Source organism: Pocillopora damicornis, chromosome 5 (assembly GCF_964200805.1).
Source record: "Pocillopora damicornis chromosome 5, jaPocDami1.2, whole genome shotgun sequence".
Classification (NCBI taxonomy): Eukaryota; Metazoa; Cnidaria; class Anthozoa; order Scleractinia; family Pocilloporidae; genus Pocillopora; species Pocillopora damicornis.
In genome coordinates, this window is record NC_142674.1 from 18,493,725 (window position 1) to 18,518,658 (window position 24,934).

Sequence of the window (24,934 nt, forward strand, 5' to 3'; positions counted from 1 at the left end):
TCCTGGTGTTGTACCTACAATTCAGGCCCTTCCAGAAGCAAATTATTCGGAACTATAAACAGCTAGCTGTAGTACTGTATTATTAAATCAATGACAGAAACAACTCAAGCAAATCGATCTCAAAATGTAACGAAACAGATGAAACGGAAAACATTTAGCTTACTTGTTTCCGGTGTGATTCTCTGTGCCTTACTGCTGCCTGTACGTGTAATAGGCCGTCTCTAGCACCCAGAAATCGAGGCAAATTGACTAAAAACCTGGATACTCAGTGATACAACTTATCTGGGTTTCAGACCCTCGCTCCTCTACTTTTTGCCACAATTGCCCGATTTCGGTACAACAAACACTTTCACGAGTTGTCGGCATTGGTTGACAAGTTCCACACTCGTACCTTTGACAATTTTATATAAAACACCCTCGGAAGCTCAGCGGGTTTAAAAAATTTCTGTTGCATTCTTTTAGATTGTGCCCTTGCTTTATTGGATTTTTATATCAAATACAAGTAAATCACACAGTAAATTAGATACCAGTCTGAGTTTCCGAGGAGGTCGCATCGCTGTCAACACTGTGTTCGTGCGGATCGCTTCGGTGAACCCTACGCAGCTCATATTGTTAAGGACGTGGCCCAGACTCTCCTAAAGATTATAGACCATCCCCATCGCCGTCATATACTAAGCTTAGGGCATTCAAGTCGCTATCTTCTGAAAAACATCTTCGAACTACCGCTACTTACGCGAGCTACCACACCAGTTCTACTAGGGAATATGTGTTGCGTAATATTTTAGTTCCACCGCTTACGTCACGACTCTCGCTATTGTTTTTACCGGAAATGGAATTTCAGTTGAAAATGCCGATTTTCTCCTAAAATAAGTCGAATTGGACAAAACCAATTTCAGATTCGTTCTCTACGAGAATTTTTACATAGTATGAGAAAAACATGTATTTTTGGGTTTACATGCCCTTTAAGTCGTTTCATCATTAGGTTTCATCGTTTCATTCTTCGTAGTCGCCATGGATTCTAGACAAGAATCAGGCCACACGCACTACAAACCACTCTCAGAGGACCACGCTGACCTCCGTAATCTTAAAAATTTCGCTGTTTCCTTAATTAACCATTTTACAAGTTATTGTGAGACAATCTATTTGAGCAGCGCGAGGTTCTTCCTAAGGTATTCGGCAACGCCTTGTAACTTCTCCGCGTATCTATTTAAAAAAGCCACATATCGCGCAGCTTTCTTTCTAATTTTTTTTAACCTTTAACCCGTATCACTTCAACCCCTCAATTCCCTTGAGTGATTAAGATAGAAATTCTCCCTATAACATCAATACAATATCATGCTGACAAGTAATGAGAAGAAAAAAAAAGGAATCAGGGGATTTTAGTTGAGCAAATGCCGAATTCTCCGAGCTTTCATCATAAGAGTATTATAGCAGACAGTAAGGAGAATTATTAATGAGATCTTGGAAGTGAAAACTCCTGAAACGAACCAGTTGGCCACGGGCTTCTGATCTGAACCGAACAAACTGTAATCTGTAAACAAAATGTAAACAACTACTTTTGGGGTATTCTTGATGCAAATTTAGAAGCTTCTGTTTGTTTGTTTGGTTTTTTATTGCTTGCTTTCAAATTTAAACTTTTATTTGAGGGACAAATCACTTTGGTCAGGGTGGGGAGGGGGGATCACCGATGTCCAAGATTCCCGATTGTGCTCGTAAAATGCTGGAACATCGCTCACTGGATTGCAAAAAAGTTGCTAAAAAATTTCCAAAAGGAAAAAAAATTACAACCAAAATTTTTAAAGTTGCTGCCTAAATTTCCTCCTACTTTTGTATAAATGTTTAATGAAAAGCTCTGTTTTCTTTGGTTATTTACAATAATTGCCAACATTAGTCAAGAAAAACAACCTCAATCATATTCTCACATTGTCATCGATCAACAACAGTAACCTTTTACATCCTAACATCAGTATGCATATTCTCCGCACTGTTTTCATAAATTTCCAAAGAGGTTGATAGGGAGAATTTGTTTAACAATCAAGAGCTGCTTTCATTGGTGATCATCTCCTCTATTCTCATAACTTTCATGTTTGATTCAGGGGTGATATTGTAAGGAGAAATTAGATGCTTGTCACTCTTAGGGGCTAAAAGGTTAATCCAAAAAGCTTCATTCTTTAATCTACATCGAACGGAACAGTTAGGTTTAGGTTCTTAAAAAATTTTGTGAGAAATAGTCAGGGAAGGAGATTTATTTTTTTCTTTATTTCTTTCCTTTTTTTTTCTCGGATAGGAAGTCTGTTTTTATCGAGTATCGTGTTCCGGGATTGCTACGAGACACTTAAATCTGGTTAATAATTTCCTTGACATATAAAGATTATGTCATTTCCGTGAATCAGACCTAGACTTACTGTGAAATCCGATCAGACGAGTTACAAATTTGTTACGATGGACTTTATTCATTTGTTTGCCTTTAGGACGTGATCAAAGCCTACAAATAAGGTAAAAGTTCCTCCAGATATTTCTGCTTTTCAACTTGCTTCATTTACTTTGTATTTTTTAAAGCTTAGACTATTTACGTTGAGTATGAAAATTGATTCATTCGGAAGATGCGATCAGGCAGAACTTTACGCCAATGATTATTTTAAACCGCGCAATCCTTGACTTGTACAAGCCATTCACTAAGAACTCGCCTTAAATCGGCGGATGGATTGGTGATCGGCTAATATAGGCCTTGAAATGTAGATAAATTTAGTTTCAATCGGCTCTAGGGGTGATAGACATTCTAACTTCCACGTTCAAAATATCCGGCTAAGGAAGGTTTGTGTCTGTCATCGGACGTGACTCGTGACGACTCGCGTGGTAACGTGACGTGAGCGTCACGCTTGAAAAAGCCAACGTGTATGGTGCACAAAGGGATAACCGGAGGGAGGGTGGAAGGGAAGGTGAGTTAAAGTGGACCTGCTACTTTCAAAATATAACTGTAAAAAATATGGCAAAGATTCCTGATAAGATCGATTCTATTTTGAGGCAGAAAACAGACAAATAGCATCGCAAAAAGTGATTTGTTTAAATCTTTGTTCTTACCCATTTGAACAGGGAGTTAATTTGCTCATATCGTTTGGATAATTTTGTGACATTGTCCCCAAAGATGAATTACAAAAAAAAAATAAATAAATGCGAATGTCAGCAGACAAGTGGACGACGTTTATTGCGCACAAATTCCAAACAGTCATTTCGCTCGAAATCGACGAGTTTTTGAGAATTTCGTTTATGTTTGATCACCAGGAAGAGAATGGATTAACAATGTATTATGTATTCTTACTTCCTGTTTCATTGATGGAACACCGTCTGAATACAAATGTGCAAAGGTGTAAACAAAATTAGCCCCCAAAAATGAGTCCTTTACCGACATGTAGAATTGTCACCGATTCAGTCGAAACGCGGCGACAAATTTTATCTTTTCTTCCTTATAGTAAATATAGCAGGTGGATTTGTGCAAATTATTGCCGTGATTCGTACCGAAATACAAATTGACACAAACTTGGCTGTCGTTAGGTAGAAGTGAGTTACGGATTTCATACGTTTATTTCAAAGCCCTTTAAATCTTGGTTTTTCGTGCACGTTTTTACAATTTTAAAAAGTAGACAGAGTTGTTTGTCTCTTAAAAATCTTAGACATCAAGAAGATATAGTTGCCCTCAGGCGATTGCCACGCTAGTTCCTTAATTAATTTACACAATTGAAAGTCGACTGAATTTAATTACGTAACTAGTCTACAAATTCTTATATTCTCACTAGGAAAAGAGAAAGTATTTCTACTTGACATTACGTTTGTTTGTTGTTTGTTTTAACTCAAACTAATTAAAAAGATCCCTATTTCCATCAGCTCAAAAATCATATTTATGATTTTGAAAGAAGCTGACATCATTGTTACTAAGCTACGCGCGTTCTGCAAAACAATTTTCCTCGCCATTTCGGTGAAAAATTTCCCAACCATTTTACTTCGTGGAAATAAAAATTCTAGTCTTAGAGTCATTTATTGAAGCCCTGTTACCATGATCACAAGCTAAACGGATTCTTCATGGCGTGATTTGTAACGCTTTCATAGCAGGAGAAATTCAAATGCACGAAAATATTCAGATACGTGACAAACGGGAGGTCAAAATGACGAATGCGAATTTTCTTTCCCGGCATCCACTTCAAGACAGGGTTGACTCAGCTGAAGGTCTGTCGAAAACTCGGTCGCTGATTCGCTCAAAAATACGCAGGTCATTTTATACAATACACGGACCCGTCATCAATATTTTAGGCGCTACCACATTCTCATTCATGCTTTTACTGTAAAATTAAGGACCATAATCTTGAACTTTAAATGATTTTGCGACAGAGAGAAATTGTAACTCAATACTGGAACATGGGAATTTTAAAGAGATAAGCTGAGGTAAGGATATTCAAAATCGACGAAAGATAACCCATCGAGAATTGGTCAAAACTAAAACTCGATACGGGGCATATTTTATTTTCGACAAAATTTAAGACGCTTACAATTTTAGCGAACGAGCGAGGATTTTCGCGATGTACAGACAGTTTCCATTTGGTCACAAATTCACACAACTTAGGCATTCGGATCATTATTTTTTCATAACCTTCTTTTTATTTTCATTCAGAATTCAGCTCTGGAAGGGAACATTTTTAGATCAGCTGGGGAAGTTCCAATTTAATTGTTTAACAAGCCTTCACGCAAAATAACGTTTGTCTCAAACGCCCATCCAATGTTTTCTCGTTTCGCTCGAGTGGTTTTAGCGCGGAACGCACAACATAACGCGATGTCTGAGTGCGGTTAACGGTTTGCTGGGATATGTCGAAATTTTTAGGAGATATTTGAATAGAGAAATGTCCAGCTTCGCTGCTCTTTTATTGCTTTCAATAGTGGTATTTCCAACATGTCGAAATTTGAATGACGCGTTATTAAGAAACTGCGTTGTTCACCTTGGTTGTCTCTTGTCGCAAGTTTAAACGTTTGGATAGCGAAGTAGCTTATTTGCCAAGCTTATATACCGTACTAGATTTCAATACATTTTACAATTATTTAGGTTCGGTTTCCTCCATTCAATTCGGAGTCACTACCAAAAGCAAATAATTTATAATAATTTGTATGCAAATTCGCGGCAACAAGCCAGGTTTGTTTATGGCGAAGGTAAATATTACTCTTGAAAAACCTCTTCGTGAAACGTGATATGGTTGCAAATGCCAGCTAGTTTGGGTCGGAAAAACATCACGTATGATATAACTACAATATATTTGACAACATGAGAAGGAAAATATCCTCCTGTTGTGGTTGCCATGTGAATTAGCACAGAAGAAATAAACTACTATTGTCAAAACGTTCCGGTTTTCGATATTTCGGAATTAATTCGAGCACCTTTTGTCTGTGAAGCTTTCAGAAAACACAACTACTTGCATGTAGTAACTCTTGTTGTTTCAGTGCAAAATTCCAAAGTTCAGAATATCAATAATAAACACCTCATTCAAAGTTTGAAATACGTCTTTTCAATCCAGTAGTATCTATTTATTCATTTTCAATCAAAGCTCGAGAATTTTGCTTAACTTTAAACCGAACGAAACAGATTTAAAAGAAAGGTGAGAGTTTTATTTCTTATCAAACTGAATAGGAATTATTTGAATGGACATAATTCACACTGCTGCTTTTAATACATTATTGGGAGTTTTAAAGGAAAGGAAGGAAAGAGTTTAATGTACTTGTGGAAACGTATGAATTAAAACTGTCATCTATAGCTAAATGACAAATTTATGGGTGTGAATTGCGCTAGAACATGGACTTTTCAGTATAGGTATATCAAGCTAGCATAGGTTTCGAAAAAACTGTATGTTATTACGCAAAGGGCTTTAAAGAAAAAATTCTTGCAGCGATAAAGTTCTGTAACTTCAGACCGTGTAAGCATCATTGAGGTACAAATGAGCGTGCTTTGGAAGGCTGTGTAGAAATTTTATTTGTAGTTAACTTCGTAGGTTATTTAAGATCGTATAGATATTACTAGTACTCGCTTTTCGATACAGCCAGTTAAGCATCGAAAGCAGCTCCGTAGTATATACGTCAAAATTATTTCATGGCTATTTTTTACTTTCTGAATGTTTATCTGTTTCTGCTGCAAATATAACCCAACTCTATAAATTCCACCATTGTTCAGTGCAATTATCTGCCCACAAAACTTCCTTGTTGTGCGCGAAAAGAATAAATTATATTTTAAGTTTCAATATCGAGTTAGATGTAAATCCATTTGCGTGCATAAAACTTGCTTCAATGCGAGAAACAGATGCAATATCATTCACAAGATCACTGCCAAAGTTGTGTTAGTTTTGGCAAAGGCGAATCTTCTCAAGTAAGGAATAATAACACAACTGGTTTTGTCCTTTTTTGGCCATCATGTTGTCCTTACACGTTGGTGATCAGCTTAAAGGTACGTGACAACATTTGAAACCGAAATTTGGTTAGAAAACAACTGCAAGAGTTCTCATATCGCACAAGAAGAGGGAAGCGTCTTCACATGGGTTTACAATACTATGAAGAACATGCTATCGAGTTTTTCCTAAATTTAAAGCTATTTTACTTAATTTTAGACAACTAAAAGTGTCAGTTATTTCCTTTTCAATGTAAGAAACAGTGTTATGAATAAGTTGTCTTTTTAATCGAGCTCCACTTTTCAGAGACAAATAACGTGACAGTTCGGGCTTGAGGTAGACGCCATTATACTTCGTCGAGTAGTAGTCAAGTATTTATACTCTTGCTTCAAAAATATGGCAAGTCATGGCTTGTTAACTCAGCCGAAATGCAATCATCTATTTACTGTTGCTTTGGGCTGAGAGTTAAAAATGATTAAGATTTCCTAAAATAGTTTTAATAGCGAGACCAATTTATCACAATAATGGCGAAAACGAAGGGAAATTTTAAAGGAAAATCACTGTTTCAAAATAAAGTTACCAACACTTTCGAGAGTTTCGTTCTGCGGTCGATCTAGCAAACAAAAATGAGGATATGAACCTTTCAACACCCCCTTGCGGATGATAAACGAGAAAAATATTCTTTCGTCATAATTAATTCTGGAAGGAATATATCATTAGCGCATCATTCAACTAAAATTCTGTTCAATTGGAATTCATTGATGCTTCGAATCTTATCATTCGATGATTCATCGCTGGATTAAATTTCTATCAAGCTTCGGATTATTGTAATAAAAGGACTTAGAGCCTTTGATCGACAATTAATCGAGTGATCGACAAAGGATCCAATTGCGAACGCCGCTATTTAGAGGCTAATTTATTTAAAAACTCAATCAAGCTTAAACGCCGATCGAATGGTTAGGATGTAAGAGATTTCGTGTAAGTATGTGAGCTCTGATTTCTTTCTAAAGTTAACCATCTTTGCGCGAAATCATGTCACAATTATTTCACATATTGCGTCCATTTTGGCGGCGTCTGAATGTGAAAGATTAGTCGATCAATACTAATTTAAAATCGTCCGAACTTCTTCGATGCTTCGATGATTTCCCACGAATACTGTTATTGCAATATTTGTTATCACAGAAGTGCCCTGTTCAGTCTCTGCACAAAAATCAGTAAATGGCTTTCCTGGTTATATCCAGTTTTATTAAAATAATGCTATTTTCTTTTACGTCGACAGATCAGGAGGAAAAAGCCAAGATGCAAAGTTACAGGAGCATCGAACAGTTAGAGGCCTTGGCCGGTGAGTTAACACGATTTTAAGATAAAATAATTCGATCATTGGAAATCTGTGTTATTGGAGAGATCGTAGAGGGTTCTAAACACATATGTAATGAGATATTTTCGTAGTTTAAGGCTAAAATTTTCTGTTAGTTTCCGGCTTTCTAAATGAATGAAAACGAGAAAAATTCATGTTTAAACATGATTTTCAAGATGTAAATTAAAAACAACATGGGGTTGTATGCTTTGTTTCCAAAACTCTGAATATCTCGTCTGGAAAATGAATACCTTTTATTCGGTAAAGTTAAACGTAAAATCTCGCGCAGCTTAATTTGAAATTTGATAGAAATGATTTATCAAATTATTTAACCGTGTTATTTATTTCGCGGTCAATGTCATCGTAGAGATGATTTCATCGTTACGTAAGCTTGAGTATATTTATGTTGTTGTTTATGAGATTTCTTGATTTTTTTTATTCAATTCCACAGCATCTCCGAGCGGAATTACGATCAAGGACCATGAAACGGTAAATCTTATCTTTTATCTACATTCATATTTCTATAACTTTTTTTTTTTTTTCACAACCCTGACCTAATACTTGAGCTCTGATTTTAAATTAAACCTCCACTTAAATTTTTTTTATTTCAACATTAATTTCGGGTTATAACATATGGTTTTGGTAAACTGAAAATAGAATTAGTTCGGTTAGCTGGAAATGCACTTTTCTTGTTTTCTCGATTAAATTATTGAAATCGGGCCTTTGAATTGAAATTAGAACGAAGTCACGTATTTTTTGAAGGTTTTTGTAAACAGTGTTTCTTTTACTGAGCTGTTTATAACTTATTCAAATCATCGATTTAAGTACGTAATTACAACATAGTTAACATGCCTTGTAGTCAAGAAGACAATTGCTTGTTTTTTCCGTTGTTTCGAGTGGGTGATTGCTTTTGAGTGTGATCAGTCGGGAACGTTCATGAATTATTGTTTGTGAGAAAGTAGAGCTTTTTGGATCAATGTCCAAATTGAGTCAATGTCAGTATCTGAGCAACTGCCGACCTACCCTTCCCCTGACCCAACATTATCCCTAAGTTGTTATCAGTTGACTATCCTTGGGTTAGGGGAGGGGTATGTACGCAGACATGAGTCCAGTTTTTCTCTGTAATGTTAATTGTTGAAGAAATAAGGTCTTATTTCGTTGATAACGTTTCACAGCTATGTGCCAACGATACAAATTTATTTTTTGGTACCCTTACGACTTTTTAGTTGTTTTTTCGAGGCAGATTGTCTTGGAATCGTGTTACGTAAGAAGATATTTAAATGTTGATCCAAAAAATGTGGAGTAACTTTGCAAATCAATCACCAGTGTAAACATGAGCCATGAATGATTTTTAACGCAACATTTCGATGCGACAACGGATGGCAGATTTACAGGGATTTGAAAAACTTACAACAAAGTTGTCTATGATTCTCTGCAGCAGAAATGTTGCATTAATATGTAAATTTCTCGTTAGAAAGTTGATCGAAATTTAGTAAGAGAAAATCTGGGCAAAACTCGGTACCAAGCCGCTCTCCTGTCGGGTCGAGCGAGTGGTTTCGATTAACATCAAACTGATAAACGTCAAATTTTAAACTACTTGCAGTTGATTCAAGAGCTGAAGAAGGAGAACTTTGATTTGAAGCTCCGACTGTATATGGAACAGAAAGAGAGAGAGGTGAGTGAGAGGAAATTATTTTCTGGCAGTGGAAGCTGGAAGCATCAAAGGGCTGATGTGTCTGAGAGTATACTTCTCTAAAAAATGGCAGACAAGAAAAAATGTAATCAGCGACAACAAACACTTAGACAGCTAAAAATAAATTGAAATAGTGAAAGAAAGTATGGCAACAATATCGACGAATCCGGTTATTTAATTTTTATCCAAGATCATATCTAATGTCGGACAGTTTTATCCTTTTTTAAAGTTTCAATATCGACTTCTTGCTATCAATTATCTTACATAAAAACAGGGAGGCCGTAAACGAAGTTTACACAAACATTTATAACATGCATTGCGGACCTATGTTTCATAGATAGACTGCAATGGTTGATTTTAATATGAATTACGGGCCTATGTTCAGACAAACGACAGGGATACATTTAACAAGTTATCGCAACCACGCTAATTTGTTTTGCCATTAATTTTTCAGAGGGTCACCGAAGAGTTTAAGCAAAAAATTACAGTTTTGGAAAGCGATCTGACAGAAGCTCTTGATGAATTAAGCGATGCTCTCGACCGAGAAAAAGATTTCGAGGCTGCTTTGGAAAGCTCACAAATGCGGGAGAAGGCATTGCTTGCTAAGCAACGTCGAATGGAGGAAACTTGCCGTGAACAAGAAAACGAGATTCAATTTCTTACTTTGACAAAGAAGGACAAAGATAAGGAGAAAGAGAAGCCACACGTAGAGTTACAGACGGCTGAGGTTGGAACCATGACCGATTTTCCATTTTACAGTGAAAGGGCGGTGGATGTTGGTAACGTCAATGAGAATGAAGCTTTTAGCGACGTTGATTTGAAAGATTCTGCCGAGAGCCCCAATCCGAGTCCAACCCAAACCGAGACACGACCTGAAGGCGTGGATCTGTTGAATACCGGGACGCTTTTGCGGAAGAAGGACATGATTATGAGAGAGGCGAAGCGCCGCAGAACAGCAAGATCTAAGAAAGGCCAACGAAGGAATGTCGCTGGCAAATACGACTCAGAGCCGGAACACGAAAGAGAACGAGCACGAGCGGAGAGAAAGTCATTCTTCCATAAACTGTGTTGTTGTGTGAAGCAGCAAAGTGCTGAATATGAAGTGGACCCTTACGAAGACAGATCAAAAGTGCGCTACAGAAAGTAACAATTTAAATACTGCATAGCTAGTTTATCTCTGTCTTCACCGTCGTAAACGGTCGGAATGACCGACGTCGCACGAAGTGTCAACGAACTGCCGAAGAACACTTTTCAACGATGCGAAATTTTAGCTGAAATGAATATAATTACAAGCTAGATTTATAGAGGTAACTGCTCTGCGTAGCAAATTGCAGCGCGATTTTTCGGTCCACTAATCTATTTTGAAGGAATTTTTACAAAATTTCAAGATGACCCATAACTTGTAAATACCATGTTTTTTTTAATTTTCGGGCTTCAGAGGGAAGAACAATTCATTACGTCACTTTGAATGATGTACTTCCAATGATCTGAGGCGATTTTAACTCCGAGAAAAAGAAGATTTTATAATGGACACAAAACTTAAAATTTTTCAAATAATGTTAAACGAGTTGCTTTTCGAATCATGTAAGCCTACTCAAATGTTCCCATATAAGTTCACGTGATGAGTGACTAACAAGTAACATCTCCTTACAATATTATTACAGCATCCAGCAGAAAGGTAATGAGAATTGATAAACGTATCAACCATGGTATGTCATTGTAATGCAATACCGAATTTTTGTTAACTACACAGTCCTCCATACTAATTTTTTCAGTCGAATACGGTGAATCGTTGATATAAATAATTGACAGCTTTTTTTCTATAAATATCGTTACAATAGTGTCTTCTTATGTCAAGAACTTCGCCGTAAGTTTAAATTCTCTTTTTAGTAATGTATTAGAGCAATCTTCAATTAAGTGTCGAAAGTAATACGGGATTGCAGTGGTTTGGCTTACTTTGCTCTGTGATTGGTCCAGAAAACTTGCGCCAATCTCCCAGCCAATCAAATGCAAATCACGACTTGGTCGCCGCGTTTTCCCGCGTTTTCCCGCGCTTTGGGCGGTTGTAATTACATTGGCTTTGTTTTCACGACACTCAATTGAAAAGCGCTCTCTACTTAAGATTTGAATAGGAAGGCATAATTCATACTGAAAAAAATTAATTAACAAAAATTTGATGAAATGGAAAGAAAGCTTATTGTTTCGGGAGAGAATGAATTGGTGCCTCAAGGTTCCAAATGAACAAATTATATTTGATGAGCAATTTGGGGTTAAGTTCGATTGCAAAACATGGAATTCAAAGGCAAAATATTTACCACAGATACTTTTGTGGGTAAGGGGATAGATTAGTGAAATTATACGTATACATTTAAGCTGATCTAAGATAAAAAAAAAAAACTTCTGAAGAAACAATATTTTATTGGCAAGCCTAGACGAAAAGCGCCTATAATTTTTTTTAGGCTTGTAGATCTATTTTAAAAAAAATTTACAAACGATAATGCATATTTAAAACCAAGGGAATGATTTTGAGTTTAGATAACTGTACAACTGAATTACATCAAAGCGGGTCAAATATAACATTGCATTTGTACATAGAACCAATACTTTAGAATAAACTTATGAACAAGCTTTGTGAAATAAATTCTTCTGTATGAGAAATGTTGGTTCACTCAGAGCGAGTTGATACAACACAGCGCTAACAAATGCGATAAAGCACACTGGTACAGAAATGTCTGTTTTTTCTACTTTTCTTTTTCTTCGAACACGGTGATAATTATAATCATTTTCAAGGTGATTTATCAGCCTTTGTTAACTGCAGATATCCGCAACAGGAAAAAGGTGATTGTCTTTTTCTTCATCTTTCAAAGGTTCGATAGGACGGCGACAGAGGATATCTTTGTCTTTGTGATATGACCTGGTTAAGGAAGAAAAAAAAGAAAAATGTTTATTTGTTTAGTCACTCGCTCCGATGCTGTACCACTAACCTGCAGAGATCCCAATGTTAAGCTAACGCGTAGTTTGACTGGTTGTGTAAAACGATTGCACATAAAGCGCCCCTCTAAAGGCTCAATATTGGAAAACTTTAAAACACGTGATATTATGTGTTGATTGCTTTAACTGCATGTAGGGCGTTCTTCGTTTGGCTTAAAAAAATCAATAAAATAGATAAAACTGTAAAGAGAAAATTTGCCCACGTGCTTCGAATCGCTAATTAGAGAGCTCGAAACAGCGAAATTGTTAATAACTATTGAATACGCCATGAACAGCTTCCTTGTTTCAGAAAAGTTCGTAAAAGTTCCGAGAAGGAAAGAAACAAAGAAAGAAAACAAAATAGCTGTGTAACATTCCTTTATAGGCAAATTTGTGTTATCAGCGGTAGTTTTAGCTGCGTTTAGGAGCTTCTCAAATTTGAATTTTCAATTAATTTATTATAGAAGTTATACATCTATCACTATTCAAGTCAAGTACCTGAAATCGTGGCCCTTAAGGGTCTTAAACCTTTCGTGCTCCTGATCTGGTATTGGGATCTTATTCTTCTCCATGAGCCAGCCCTCGTCCTTAAAAGGTCCCGGATAAAATCCCCAGTTTCTTTCTTCCTTGAGGTCACTTGTAATGGGAACTAATTTCCCGGTTTTCCTCGCAGGAGTATCCACACTAGGATTCACCACCACAGCTAGTGGTGGAATCTCCGCTAAAGTGAGTCCTTCTCTTGAAAGTGAAAATTTTTGGGGGTAATTTTTCAAAAGTCCTTCCAGCTTTGCCAGTTGGTTCGAAGCTTTAGCGCCTCTGTCTTTGAGTTCAGTCTCTGATAGACAACGATGCGTACGAAATATTTTATCGTCCACAACGATTCTATCTCGCCATTGGCGCGTGGTCTCCATGTCAGCTTCGTCTTGTTCTAGTTCTTTGGTGTCGCCGGCGGCGTGAAATGACAAACATGGATTTTTGTCAAAGAACGGAGGAGGAAGGGAAAGTAAATTCAGATCAGCATCTCTATAATCCCAGGGGAAGTTCTCCCTGATTAAGAAAGAACATAAAAGTCAATGTTAGATAAAAGCGTGAAAAAACATTTGAAAACTGGTTGTAATATTTAAGGCCCTGTTAAGAGTATAAAAGGTTTATTTAGTATCATCAACTGAGTTGATAACGTAAATAGGTCACCGTAAAGAGTTTTAAAGCTGACGTTTCGAGCGTTAGCGCTGACGAAAGGCTAACGCTTGAAACGTCCGCAGTGAAACTCTTTACATTGGCCAATTTACGTCATCAACTCAGTTGATAATACTAAATTGAAAAGTTCTTTTCTTTGGTATTGTTTGCTACGCTGAACAAGGAGGCTCTAAAAGTTTCACTCTGTGCATGAAAACCCTAACGTGTAGCCATTCCCATAAACACAGTACTGAGCATTTCTTCTATGCGGTGCTATTGCCTATGATATACAAGGTGGTTCTAACTGTAGACTGTATCTTTAGTGTTTGATCATCAACTAGAAAGCTACGAAACAGTGCAAGTCGTTGGACAATCTTACCTATCTACTGTTGGTTTAAGAATGTTGGCGTGTAAAACGTTCTCCTTCCATGGCTAGAATGATAATAAAAAGAAACATTATGTCTCCCATTAAGGGAAGATAAAAGATGAGAAAAATTTCTGCTTCCATCACGAAAAGCTCCCCTCAAAGAGGCAGTCAATGACAAAGATGAATTTGTCATTAAAACCTTTACATAGTCATGTCAGTTTGTGTATTCTCCATACTGTTCTCCAAAATTTCTTATCATACTGACATGGAGAATTTGTTTCTCAATCTAAATCCAGGGCTTCTATTTTTGGCGATCATTTCCTTTATTCTTGTGACCGTAATGGTTGATCCAGTGGTGATATCGTAAGGCTACGTTAGATGCTGCCAACTCTAAGGGATTAAGGGTGAAGTTACCATGAAAACACCCCACAGGTTGATCAGCCCGTGGAATTTTAATAGAACTAATGCAAAAAAAAAAAAAAGACAACAGCTTCTGAGCAAATATCAGAAAAACAAGTAAGGATCGTCACTATGTTTTCAGAAAAACAAGTAAGGATCGTCACTATGTTTTTCCATACCTTGCGAAGTTCGTCCACTCGGGCCGAGTCGGGTTTCCTAGGGTGAATATTTGAAACCAACGAGGTTTTCTTTCCTGGGAAAATGAATCCGTTTTCTGTTCTCCACAGTTTCTTAGAGGAAAGAAAATCTTGCTTCTTGACAGTTTCTGGATGAATAGGAAGAACTGTGGCCGAGTTGTACATAGGACAGTAAGTGAAACGGCGATCTCTGTCCTATGAGAAAAGGAAAACAAATAGATAAGTCAACAAATACTCAAATTGCCAAGCCTACTGAATTATAAAATGACAACTCATTGAACGCAGTGAAAACATGTTTAACACAGGAAAACACTCGTTTAAGTAGCACTTGAAAAGCGTTTAGGACACGGTGGAAACGCGTTTGGGACACAGCGAAAACGTGTTTAAAACTTAGTGAAAATGCCTTGAAACGCAATTAGTTGGTGGGGTTTTATTTGGCTTGGGTTATGCAAGAGTTCATATCTTCTTTCCGAACTTTCTCACTCACGCGCACACCTAGGGTCTTTGTTAAAAATTTGCACAGTACTTTTATTATTTATAATTTATTCTTTGCACATGTTTCAGCATGCTAATTAAAATTACACGGAATAAATCGAGAATTGATTTCATGTGTGAAGTGCAAACTCTGAAATGTGTATTGAGAAGTGAGAGGTGTCAAATTTGAAGTCTGAGATGTGACGCGAAGAGGGAATTATGAAATATGAAGTGTAAGGCGAAGATTGGCAAAAAGCTCTGTTGAAGCATGAACGCTTTAAAAATATGGTCACAAAAAATTTTCATTTCAAAAATCGTTTGCTGAGAGAAAAACGACTTACTTCAACCAAATAAAATACCTTTTCAAGTACGTTTCTTAGCTTCTCTTTGGCCAGTTCTGTGGAATTCAAGGTCTGTATACTGTAGTTGTGTGCGGTTTGCTGATGCAGCTCAGTCATATCCACAGCGATGGTCTGCGATCTTCTCTTTGACTCTTTTGCCTGCGTTTTTAGCTGAAATAAACGAATTTAACGACAGATAAAGCAATTTTCAATGGAGGGTCGAAAGTAATCTGAGATTGCATTTGTTTTAGCTTTACTTCGCACTAAAAATTGGTCCAAAAACTTGTACAATCCTCTAAACTAATCAAATGCAAAACTAAAACCAATCACGAACTTCGACGCCCGTGTTTTCCCGCGCTTTGGGCAGTTCAACTGATTGGTCGTTGTGATTACTTTGGCTTGGTTTTAAGCACTCAATCGAAAAGCGCTCTAAAGTCACGGATTACTTGCAAAAGTCAAAATGACTGCATTTGAGAAATATCTTAAAGGCCAAAAGTTTTCATTTCAGAAAAACTTTTACAGTGATATACGCTGACTTACTATGTTCTCGAGGATGAAGTCGTGCTTAACCAGAGCTCTTTCTCTTTCTTTAACCAACGCGACGTAATCTGAATTATAGAGTGACAGGGGCGTCCATGGTCGAGTAGTCCTAGGTCTAGGCTCCTCCAGAAATTTACCTGAACCAGCCTCCTCAATTTGAGAGCCACCGCTGGATTCAAGTTCTGAAAGTGGAAGTTAGAGAGAAATTGTTTACGCTGCAGAAATCAAACTGATCTCTTTCGTTCTTGAAATCAGAGACAGCTTTAAAAAGTAGAGAAGCGACCTCATAAGGGCTCTGTGATACCTTTAATAAAGATTGGAGAAAGTGTCCCATTAGAAAAAGTGTGACTTGGCATCAGTGAAACGGAGCGTGACATCACTAATCCAAGTCACAAGAGACAAGAGAACGTTCAGCAATTTTCAAGCAACTTCAAGTGTAGTTGGAAACAGGAAGGATTTCCTTGTGAAGAAAAGAGATTTTCACATCCTTGTAGCCGCAAGAATACACAGAAATGCATTCGTGTAATCCAAGAAGAAATAGGCATAGAGATAGAAGAGAGAAGACCTGGAAAACTAAAGTTTAAAGAGAAGCGAGTGAGTTTCAGTCAAACAAGAAAGTACAATTCTCCAGTCAGTGAATATGATGGGGGAAACAGTTAAAATAGGATACGATAAGCTAGAATAAGTATGAGGCTTCGCTGCGCACGCTACGAGCTACGCTATAAATACAATCCCTTCACTGGACGTGTTTGTATCAAAAAAGGAGTAAGGCCGCAAATCTACGAGAAAGACCTTCATTTCGAATATTAATTGGCAGCTAAACTAAGGGAATTTTTTAGGGGGTGGGTGTGCTTTTCATCGGTAATTGGGTAGAGGGGTGGGTGAGGTATCACTAGATGTAGTGGCTATGGTGACCAGGTGACTGACGCAAAACGCACCTCCAAAATCTTCTGCGGTCAGCGGTACTCCAAATTCGCGGCTCATAGAAACGATCATCTCAGCGGATGGGAACAAATCATTTCGATAAACTTCGCGGAGTTTTGATAGCTTCAACACCTAAGAAAATTAAAGCACAGAGACGGGTCATTGAAACACAACGATTTAATCGGTGATCAACTAGTTTTCTGATGTGAAACTCAGGAAGGCGTAGCCATTGAAATATCTATGGAATACTGTATTTCTAAAAAAGGAGCAAAAGGACGTTAGAAAACTAAACTGCCTCTTCGTTCACGAACGTAGCGCTCAGACGTCAGGCATGCGCGAGGGGATCAATTTTGGCCGCCTGTGCGCAAATATTCCTCGCAAAATTCCAAAGGAAAACATAAGAAACAACCGCGTTGAAGTACGGTGAAAAGTCTTAAATGTCGCACCGTTAGGAGGCCTCTCGCATCAAAGGGCGATTTTAGTCTCTGTGCGCAGTGTTTAGAAAAATCGTTTCCGCTTGTCGAGCGCGATCACTAAAGAAGAAGACTGTGGCGGGAAGGCTGAGTATGGTCGTGCAAGACTGAGAACTTCTTGTTCAGTTACTGCTAGTTTTTGTGCAATCCTTTTTTTTCCCCCTTCTTTTTAGTTCGCGCTCGACTGACCAGTGAAACACAGTCTGCGAGTACTCAAAGGTTTCTTTGTCAAACAAATTTTCCAAAAACCAACCTGATCAAGTTTCGCCAGTGCATCAAAACAAGGTTTGGGTACCAGGTCCCTGACGTACAGCAAAGGATTTTGGACTATGACCTCGAGTGGCTCGTGAAGTCTGACTCGGCACAAGTCCACATCGAGCGCTGCATACAGCCGCTCATGGGATCTCAGGTCAGAGTTGTAGAGAACGTTGAATTTGGTGATATCTGAAGAAATAATTTCAGTAAGCGTGAGTATGGTACAAATGCCAGCAGGTAAGGTGTTCCCTTGAGTTTCTGTGAGTTGGTCGTATAAACAAGTAAACCAGTCCATAAACGCCAAATTTTCACCACTTACAAAGTATAAAGGGGGACTCTCCAAAATTGTATGGCAGACAGTGAGGAGAATTGGAGTGAAAGGGCTAAAGTATGTAGTGTTATCCTACCTTCCTCTTGTGGCCTGGGAAGTTTTTCCCAAAGTCGTCTTACTCCTTTTTCTGTCAAGCCTTCTAACACAAATATATGATACTGGCCGTCTAAAACCTGGGTTAAAAACGATGGGAATAAAATGAAGCTAGATTCATGTCTACAGTGCATACTGATAAGGAAAGGCAAATTAGTCTCAAATAAAACGAGAGTGTCTTCATCCTGTTTAGAGTGCATTTCGATCGAGTGTGGTAAAACCAAAACCATTGCTATCAAAGCAGCCAATCAGAACGAAGGAAAATATCACAAAGAGCCAATGAAAACTCAAGCAAAACAAGCAATTTCCTGAAGCGCGGGAAAACGCGGACTACCAAGGTGCGATTTGCTTTAGTTTTAAATCTGATTGGTTGAGAAAGTGGCGCGAGTTTTCTTTACCAATCCCAGACCAAGGCAAAAACCAAAGCAGTTCTTGATTACTGTCGACAACCAACTGAAAATTGCTTTATTACTCAGTTCTTTCCAAACCATTGTTGAGTACATTAAGATTTGTTAAATTGAACAACAAAAAAATCAGAAACTCACCTGAAATCCCGTAATAATATCCAGTTTCTTATTTATTCTCTGTTCTCTGAAAAGAAGATATGAAAAAACCCACTGTTTTCAGAACGCACTAGGAGAGGAAAATACTAAAAAATCTTGCACACTGACTCGACTAAACATTCTAATGAACAAGAAAACTCTGATCCCTGACACAAGGTATATCAACAATGGCTTAAAATCTTATTGCTCGCACCAACTAACGTACGCCCATTTTGAGAAAATACAGTTTTACTTTAATTATAAGTTATGAAGGATTACAACATCCATTCTTTCGATGAAAAAAGCGACTAACCTTGAAAATTTCTCTAAAAACTTACTTGGACAACTTGTATGTTGAGAGAGCGGCCTCGATCACATGCTGTGGAAGAGTATCTAGTTCCAGTGCCTCCGCATTCACAGCTGTGATCTCGGACTGAAGTTGTCGGAGAAAAGGCGCGTTCTTGTATTCAAATATATAGATAATTCGACCGAATGGACACTGGATAGAGATAAAAGGAACGTTTCACATGAAATGCGATTTAAGACAACTGCAAACGTTCAATGAAATAATTCAAATGAATAAAGGGGTAAGTTTCTAAAGAAACTGTGCTGCTGCGTCGGTGGGAGAGTATAGCAGGTACTTTAGTGTTAACAACTGGGTTGAAAACGTAAATTAGCCACCGTAAAGGGTAAAAAAGCTGACGTTTCGAGCGTTAGCCCTTCGTCAGAGCGATTGCGACTTCGTCAATCGCTCTGACGAAGGGCTAACGCTCGAAACATCAGCTTTTTTACCCTTTGCGGTGGCTAATTTACGTTTTCAACCCAGTTGTTAACACTAAATTACCTGCAATGAAATAATTCGTTTGATTCATAGAAGGGAAAACAGAAGCCTCAATGAAATATTTTCCATCGAGTTTTCTCTCTCTATCTTCTTACCATTTCCTCTTCAATAGATTCGTCAGTTTTTTCCTCCTCTTCAGTGGCATTCAGAGGGTAAGCCAAGTCGACCTTAATTTTTAGTTCGCTACCAGCCTCCAGATAGTTAGCTACAGGCATGGGTTTGTCCTCTAAAATATAATCAAATTTCACAACAAATGAAAACGTCTGTAAACGAGACTAACTCGTAGAGCTGGCGGGGCTTACTCCAGTTCTGTCGCATGAGGCAACTACGACCATTGCTACTCCCTCCGGATGGAAGGCTAGTGCTAATGACCCAGGTCATTCCTGGGATAAACCCCAGGGAAACCCTCTGAGATAACCTCCTGCCAGTCCTTATCCCTGATTTCAGAGCAAGAAGAAACTAGAAGTACCGTTACTCAACCTGGATGAGATGTTAGTCTATTTCAGGTAGCTGCCTTCCCCGACACATTTCGTCGATAACCCTGACAGTGCGCCGGCACCTATTCTTACTCCTGGATAGATAAAGGCATTGTCAGAGTGTACGTCTATCCCATGAAAACACTACAAAATCCAGGATTAGAACCCAGATCTCTCGATCCGGAATGCAGCGCGCGAACACTGTCATCATATATCAGTTACTAATACCATACCTGGTGCGTCCACATTTCCCGGCTGACCCAATATGGGTCCTTCTGGTTTCTCCAGCCCTGAGCGAGTATCCGGCAGAGGACAACAGTGGATAGGCGACCTTAGATACAGATACTTGTGACCTAGTAACAACCCTGACAGATCAAACTTGGCAATGCCGTACGGGTCCCATGGCTTATTACGGCTTGTGAATGGATTGTGAGTGGTGCGACGACCTGAAATCAAAGAACAGTTATATTTTAGGTATGGGGCTTCGCTGCACGTGTTACGAACTCCGCTATCAAATATTAAAGTCCACTTTAATTCTGACCATAACCTCCCCTCTAGTACCACGCGAGGGATTTATCAGTTCTCGTGATGCACTTCTCGTTTCTCTCAAGAGGCGTTGGGTTTGTCGCGAGACTTCCATGGCAACAGGGCGTGAAATTGCACCTAATACAGGCGCCAATGCGACTAAATTTTTCACTTTGGCGACCAAATCCTGAAAGTTAGTCGCCAAATTGGCGACTAGAACGTTTCATCATAACTTTACCAAGAGATATAGTGAATTAAAAAGATTTGCAAAGATAAATCCGCGGCAAACTTCCTCGTTAAGTTTGTTTCCAAAACGTAGCACGTGCTTGTCGATTGATAACTAGACGCCATCTTGGATTTAGATGAGCCTGAAAGTTGTATATCATCCATCCTAGTGTCCACTTTGTAGCACGTTAAAGATCTTTTCCCTAACTTAATTTTGGAGGGTCTATCTAGAACGCTGACAGCGTAAAGAAAGATTTTGTTTGTCTTTGAAAATGGCGACCAACTTTTTTTGAATTGGCTACCACTTTGAAGAATTTAGGAGCCAAGTGGCTATCAGAAAAAAAAGTTAATTTCACGCCCTGGGCAAACGTATCACGTTTCACGCGGAATGATTGTTGTATATCGCTACACTTTTCTCTTTGAGAAGAAGATTCTCGTTAGTCATCATACGTTTCTCAACAGATTTTACCTCCGTCTCTCCAGTTGTGTTACGCGAGTTGCGATTGTAACGATAGGCTTTCCTAAAAAAAAGAAGGAGTCTTCCACTTCGTGAAAACTCCAATTATCATACCTGCCACCAAGCTAACGTTATTGATCATCTCGTCTTCCGGGTTCTCACCAAACAAACTGGGCTTGGGTTTCTTTGGCTCGATTTTACGGTCCCTGTCGTGGACCTCGATTTGGAAATGGGGCCCCTGGAGGTACTCTGCGAGACCACTTTTGTCTAATGTCCCAAGAAGGACCACATTCACATCTTCCCAGAAGACGTCACTCCCGTGTTCCCTACCTGCGCTCTTGTGTAAGGGCTGTTCGTAAAATTGGTATGACACGTGCACTGGTTTGCATCTGTGATAAATAAAATACATATGGTTGAGTAAAATGTTGCAGAGCTATTATGCCTGTCCTCTTGCACGGGGAACACAATTGAAAGCTTTGTAATAAAAACATTCGCCGGATTTTTTTGGTCATTCTTTGCGACTGCTTGATTGAATTAAGGAGAACTTGGTAACTTCAGACTAACACAATAATCTCAGATAGAGAGGTCCTCGTTCTAACCCTGACTGGGGCATTATTTTGTATTCTTGAACAAACTACCTCCCATTAGTATAAATAGGCAGGTAAAAAAAAAAAAAAAAACTCAGGGAAATTTGACGAATTTTCAAGGGTTATCTGAGATGAAATGGCACCCTATGTCTTCCAAGGCAAGCAGGAAAACTAGCAGTTGCTTCATGCAACCACAAGCAGACCACGCGATATGTTCGTGGTTAATAATTGTTGACATGAGACGAACAAAATCTCTGAGGGTTATGAATAAAGTTCTGAAAATTGCATGTCAAAATTACATCTCGGTCTGAATATCTCAATAAAGTTAAACAAAATGTTCATCAACTCATTCGTGGTATTTTGTTGCCTTCATGGGCTGTTTGAAGCGTCTTTTTACGAAATTATTTTTCTTTATTTCCGACCGAAAGAAATTTCGTAAAAAGACCCTTCAAACAGCCCATCAAGGCGAAAAAAAATACTACAAATGCATCGATTAACATTTCATTTAACTTTATTGCGATATTCAGACCGAGATGTAATTTAGATATGCAATTTTCAGAGCTTTATTCATAAACCCTCATAGATTTTGTTCGTCTCATGTCAACAATTATCAACCATGAACACATGGTGCGGTCTGGCTGTAATGCAACAGAAACCGTTACGACCTCGGCAATAATTGACCATCAATGTAAAAAAAAAGGCCAGCAAGTTTATTTTTTCACCATCTGAGAAAACGTCTGAAGGCATCAGAGCACTTAATACACCCATTACGGAAGCACTTTTTTCAAAGGATCAAAACAATTATTTCCCTATTTTAATGCGCAGTCCGAGAGGAATAACGAAATGAACGTCTCGCCAACTCGGAGTTCCTCTCCGACTCGTGCCAGTCCTTTCCCGCTAACTAAATTCTAAAACCACACTCACTTTTCCCTGAGTTGCATATACGTCATTGGTTTACAAGGCAGTTCACTCGCCGATGACACTCTTATTACCATGGGGTTGAGCACTCGCTTGTGAATTCCTGACAGGAGATCATTGTCAAGCGATACAGAAAGCAGAAGTTCTTCTATAGTGCTCACGGATTTTCCCAGTTTTGTCGTCGTCGATTTTGCACCAGAAAAAAACGTGCACATCTTCACCGAGAGCGCTGCTGTTCCATGAGTTCTGGTGTGTGCTGCAGCCAAGGCAAGGTCCTTCTTGGGTGGGCTGGTCTTAGCATTGGATGTTTTCTTTCCTGTAAAGAAGCAAAACGTTTCAATCATTTGCATTCAAAAACTAACGGCTACTAACTGCAGGTGTTTCAGTAGCTTTTTCCTTATGTGGCTGCCGATGGTGAATTGGGCGGCCGAGATTAGTCTCACGGGTGACAGGCGAAAGTCAAACTCGTATTTATCAATGACTTTCACAGCATCTGTAACGTGAACGGCCGACTGCGTGTTGTGTTCTGTAGCACAACCGTTTAATGTTTATAGCTTTAGCAGCTCTCCAAGTAACAGACTTAAGGAAATTTCCGATTGAGTGTCTTACATCTAAAAAGTAAAGTAATCACAACAAAGGAAAATACCTTTAAAAACCAATAAAAACTCAATGTAAAAACAAGCAAAAGGCCCAAAGCGCGGAAAACGCGGGCGACCAAGTCGTAATTGATGTTATATTTGCATCTGATTGGTTGAGAGAGTGGCGACATCGAAATCAAGCAAATCAAAGATTACCACCGACACCCATTTGAAAACTGCTCTTTAATGAAACAAAATAGTTTTATTATTTCTAGCAGATAATAACCATCTTTCTTACTTATTACTTCCAATTTTGAGCTGGTCCTCTCTTTCTTCGATTGTGATCGTATTTTCCTCCGTTCTGACTGTTGAATTTCTGCATCTGTCATTGGTGGAGTAACACCAGCCAAGGTTGCTAAGCGACTGAACTGTGGGGGGTCCTGTTCGTCCACTCGAACCTGAACTTTGACCATGCTACCGGTACCAGTGGCTGTTGATGGACTTGTTATGTAAGACAACGAACGAAATGTCTGTGGACAAGAAATTAATAGTTCTTTTTGTTAAGATCAAAAAGGTGGTGATGACTGAAATGCTCAAGGAGCTTACATGTGTTTAAAAAAGTAGGTTAAACACAAAATTTTGACCATGATAAAGAATCACATTTCAATTAACTACAGTTTTCTCTTGAGTGCTGCTTTGCGAGATTTCCGCAATTCGAGAAAAAAATGCCCCGTTGGGTTTACGTGTAAGCTTCTAATGGGGCGCAAAAAAATTGTGCCCAATGATACGTGTAAGTACTTTTTAAATGGACTATTTTTTTAGCACAGTATTCCAAAATATAAATGATAACAACATAACTATAACACCTCTAACATGTATATAAAATTCACTACAATTTTCTAGCCTCTTATTGTTCCAGTTGCCTTTGTCTTCCCAGCTTTCTCACTGACTAGTAAACACCTTTAAGGTGCTCTTTCTTTCAGGCCCCTCTCATGACAAAGGGTCTCCCAAAGTTAAACAAATGGGGCCACCAGGCCCTCTTTGGAAAATTTTTAATCAGCCATTGGCTGGGGAAGAAAACTCTAAAGAAGTGAGGCTAGCAAAAAAAAAAAAACCAAAGGCATTATCATGGAGTGCAAATGAAGGACTTGTGCACAGCAGAAAATCTTCTTCTGATTGATAGCGACCGCTTTTGAGGATCATTCCACAGGACTTCACAAAACAAACCCCTTCCACTCAAGAAAAAACTTACCGATGGGGCAGTGATGGCTCTGTTGTCAGGAATGGACGCCATCTCTGACATGGCAGGAACATGGCCTTGAGCTGTTCTTGGGTACCGCTTAGCCTCTTTGTCATCTTTTTAAACAGATTTAAAGTAAAAAGAATAAAAAAGTAAACTTCTATTATTAATTACCCCACTGCAATGTTGCACCAAAGATGAACCACAATACAGTGCTCTAATTCCAAGCACTTCCCCTTATCATTTTATAGAGGGGGAAATCAGACTGTGGCCTTCCGACACTATGGCTGTAATTTTACTCAGAATATCTTTGAATCCCAGCGCCTCTGGCTAGTGTGTTTTTTTTTCACTTGTTAATATGAGGTCCAAGAGAAGTGAAAGTCTAGCCAAGAAAACCTATCAGGCTTCAAGAATCTAGATTATTTTTCAATCTACATGAGACGAACATGAGATGAACAAAATCTATGAGGGTTATGAATAAAGCTCTGAAAATTACATATTGAAATTACATCTCGGTCTGAATATCTTAATAAAGTTGA

General features: G+C 38.5%; 2 protein-coding genes across 6 annotated transcripts in view; one reads left to right on the forward strand and one right to left on the reverse strand.

Moving 5' to 3' along the window:
• The first annotated feature begins 2,373 nt into the window (after positions 1–2,373).
• On the forward strand, positions 2,374–12,124 carry LOC113664484 (uncharacterized). 5 transcript variants are annotated; one of them, XM_089207148.1, is made up of 6 exons: positions 2,421–2,496; positions 2,766–2,939; positions 7,696–7,758; positions 8,225–8,262; positions 9,377–9,448; positions 9,921–12,124. In XM_089207148.1, exons 3-6 carry the CDS (start codon positions 7,716–7,718, stop codon positions 10,611–10,613), a joined length of 846 nt encoding a protein of 281 aa, XP_089063274.1. In that variant the 5' UTR covers positions 2,421–2,496; positions 2,766–2,939; positions 7,696–7,715; the 3' UTR covers positions 10,614–12,124. The 5 variants fall into 5 exon arrangements, with proteins under 5 accessions (XP_027035882.1, XP_089063274.1, XP_027035881.1 ...); XM_027180081.2 differs by lacking the exon at positions 2,766–2,939 and having other exon boundaries at positions 2,374–2,496; XM_027180080.2 differs by lacking the exons at positions 2,421–2,496; positions 2,766–2,939 and adding an exon at positions 4,255–4,437.
• The window catches only part of LOC113664490 (uncharacterized), a 15,560-nt gene continuing 2,490 nt past the window's right edge, over positions 11,865–24,934 (reverse strand). The window contains exons 4-20 of the mRNA XM_089207147.1: positions 24,408–24,511; positions 23,454–23,685; positions 22,584–22,893; positions 21,187–21,461; positions 20,099–20,311; positions 19,485–19,615; positions 18,887–19,047; positions 18,552–18,597; positions 17,990–18,086; positions 17,581–17,771; positions 16,869–16,986; positions 15,931–16,112; positions 15,409–15,561; positions 14,558–14,770; positions 13,992–14,044; positions 12,935–13,483; positions 11,865–12,380 (exon numbers count right to left, since the gene is read on the reverse strand). Coding sequence (XP_089063273.1) covers positions 12,275–12,380; positions 12,935–13,483; positions 13,992–14,044; positions 14,558–14,770; positions 15,409–15,561; positions 15,931–16,112; positions 16,869–16,986; positions 17,581–17,771; positions 17,990–18,086; positions 18,552–18,597; positions 18,887–19,047; positions 19,485–19,615; positions 20,099–20,311; positions 21,187–21,461; positions 22,584–22,893; positions 23,454–23,685; positions 24,408–24,511 — 3,134 coding nt within the window. The 3' untranslated portion in view covers positions 11,865–12,274. The remainder of the gene's footprint in view (positions 12,381–12,934; positions 13,484–13,991; positions 14,045–14,557; positions 14,771–15,408; positions 15,562–15,930; positions 16,113–16,868; positions 16,987–17,580; positions 17,772–17,989; positions 18,087–18,551; positions 18,598–18,886; positions 19,048–19,484; positions 19,616–20,098; positions 20,312–21,186; positions 21,462–22,583; positions 22,894–23,453; positions 23,686–24,407; positions 24,512–24,934) is intronic.

Excerpts from the sequence above, each read along its gene's own strand:
- LOC113664484 (XM_027180079.2), top strand. The coding sequence starts at position 6,442 with ATGTTGTCCTTACACGTTGGTGATCAGCTTAAAG. Across the intron at positions 7,759-8,224 it reads ACAGTTAGAGGCCTTGGCCG|CATCTCCGAGCGGAATTACG; the intron begins GTGAGTTAACAC and ends TCAATTCCACAG. Across the intron at positions 8,263-9,376 it reads CGATCAAGGACCATGAAACG|TTGATTCAAGAGCTGAAGAA; the intron begins GTAAATCTTATC and ends AACTACTTGCAG.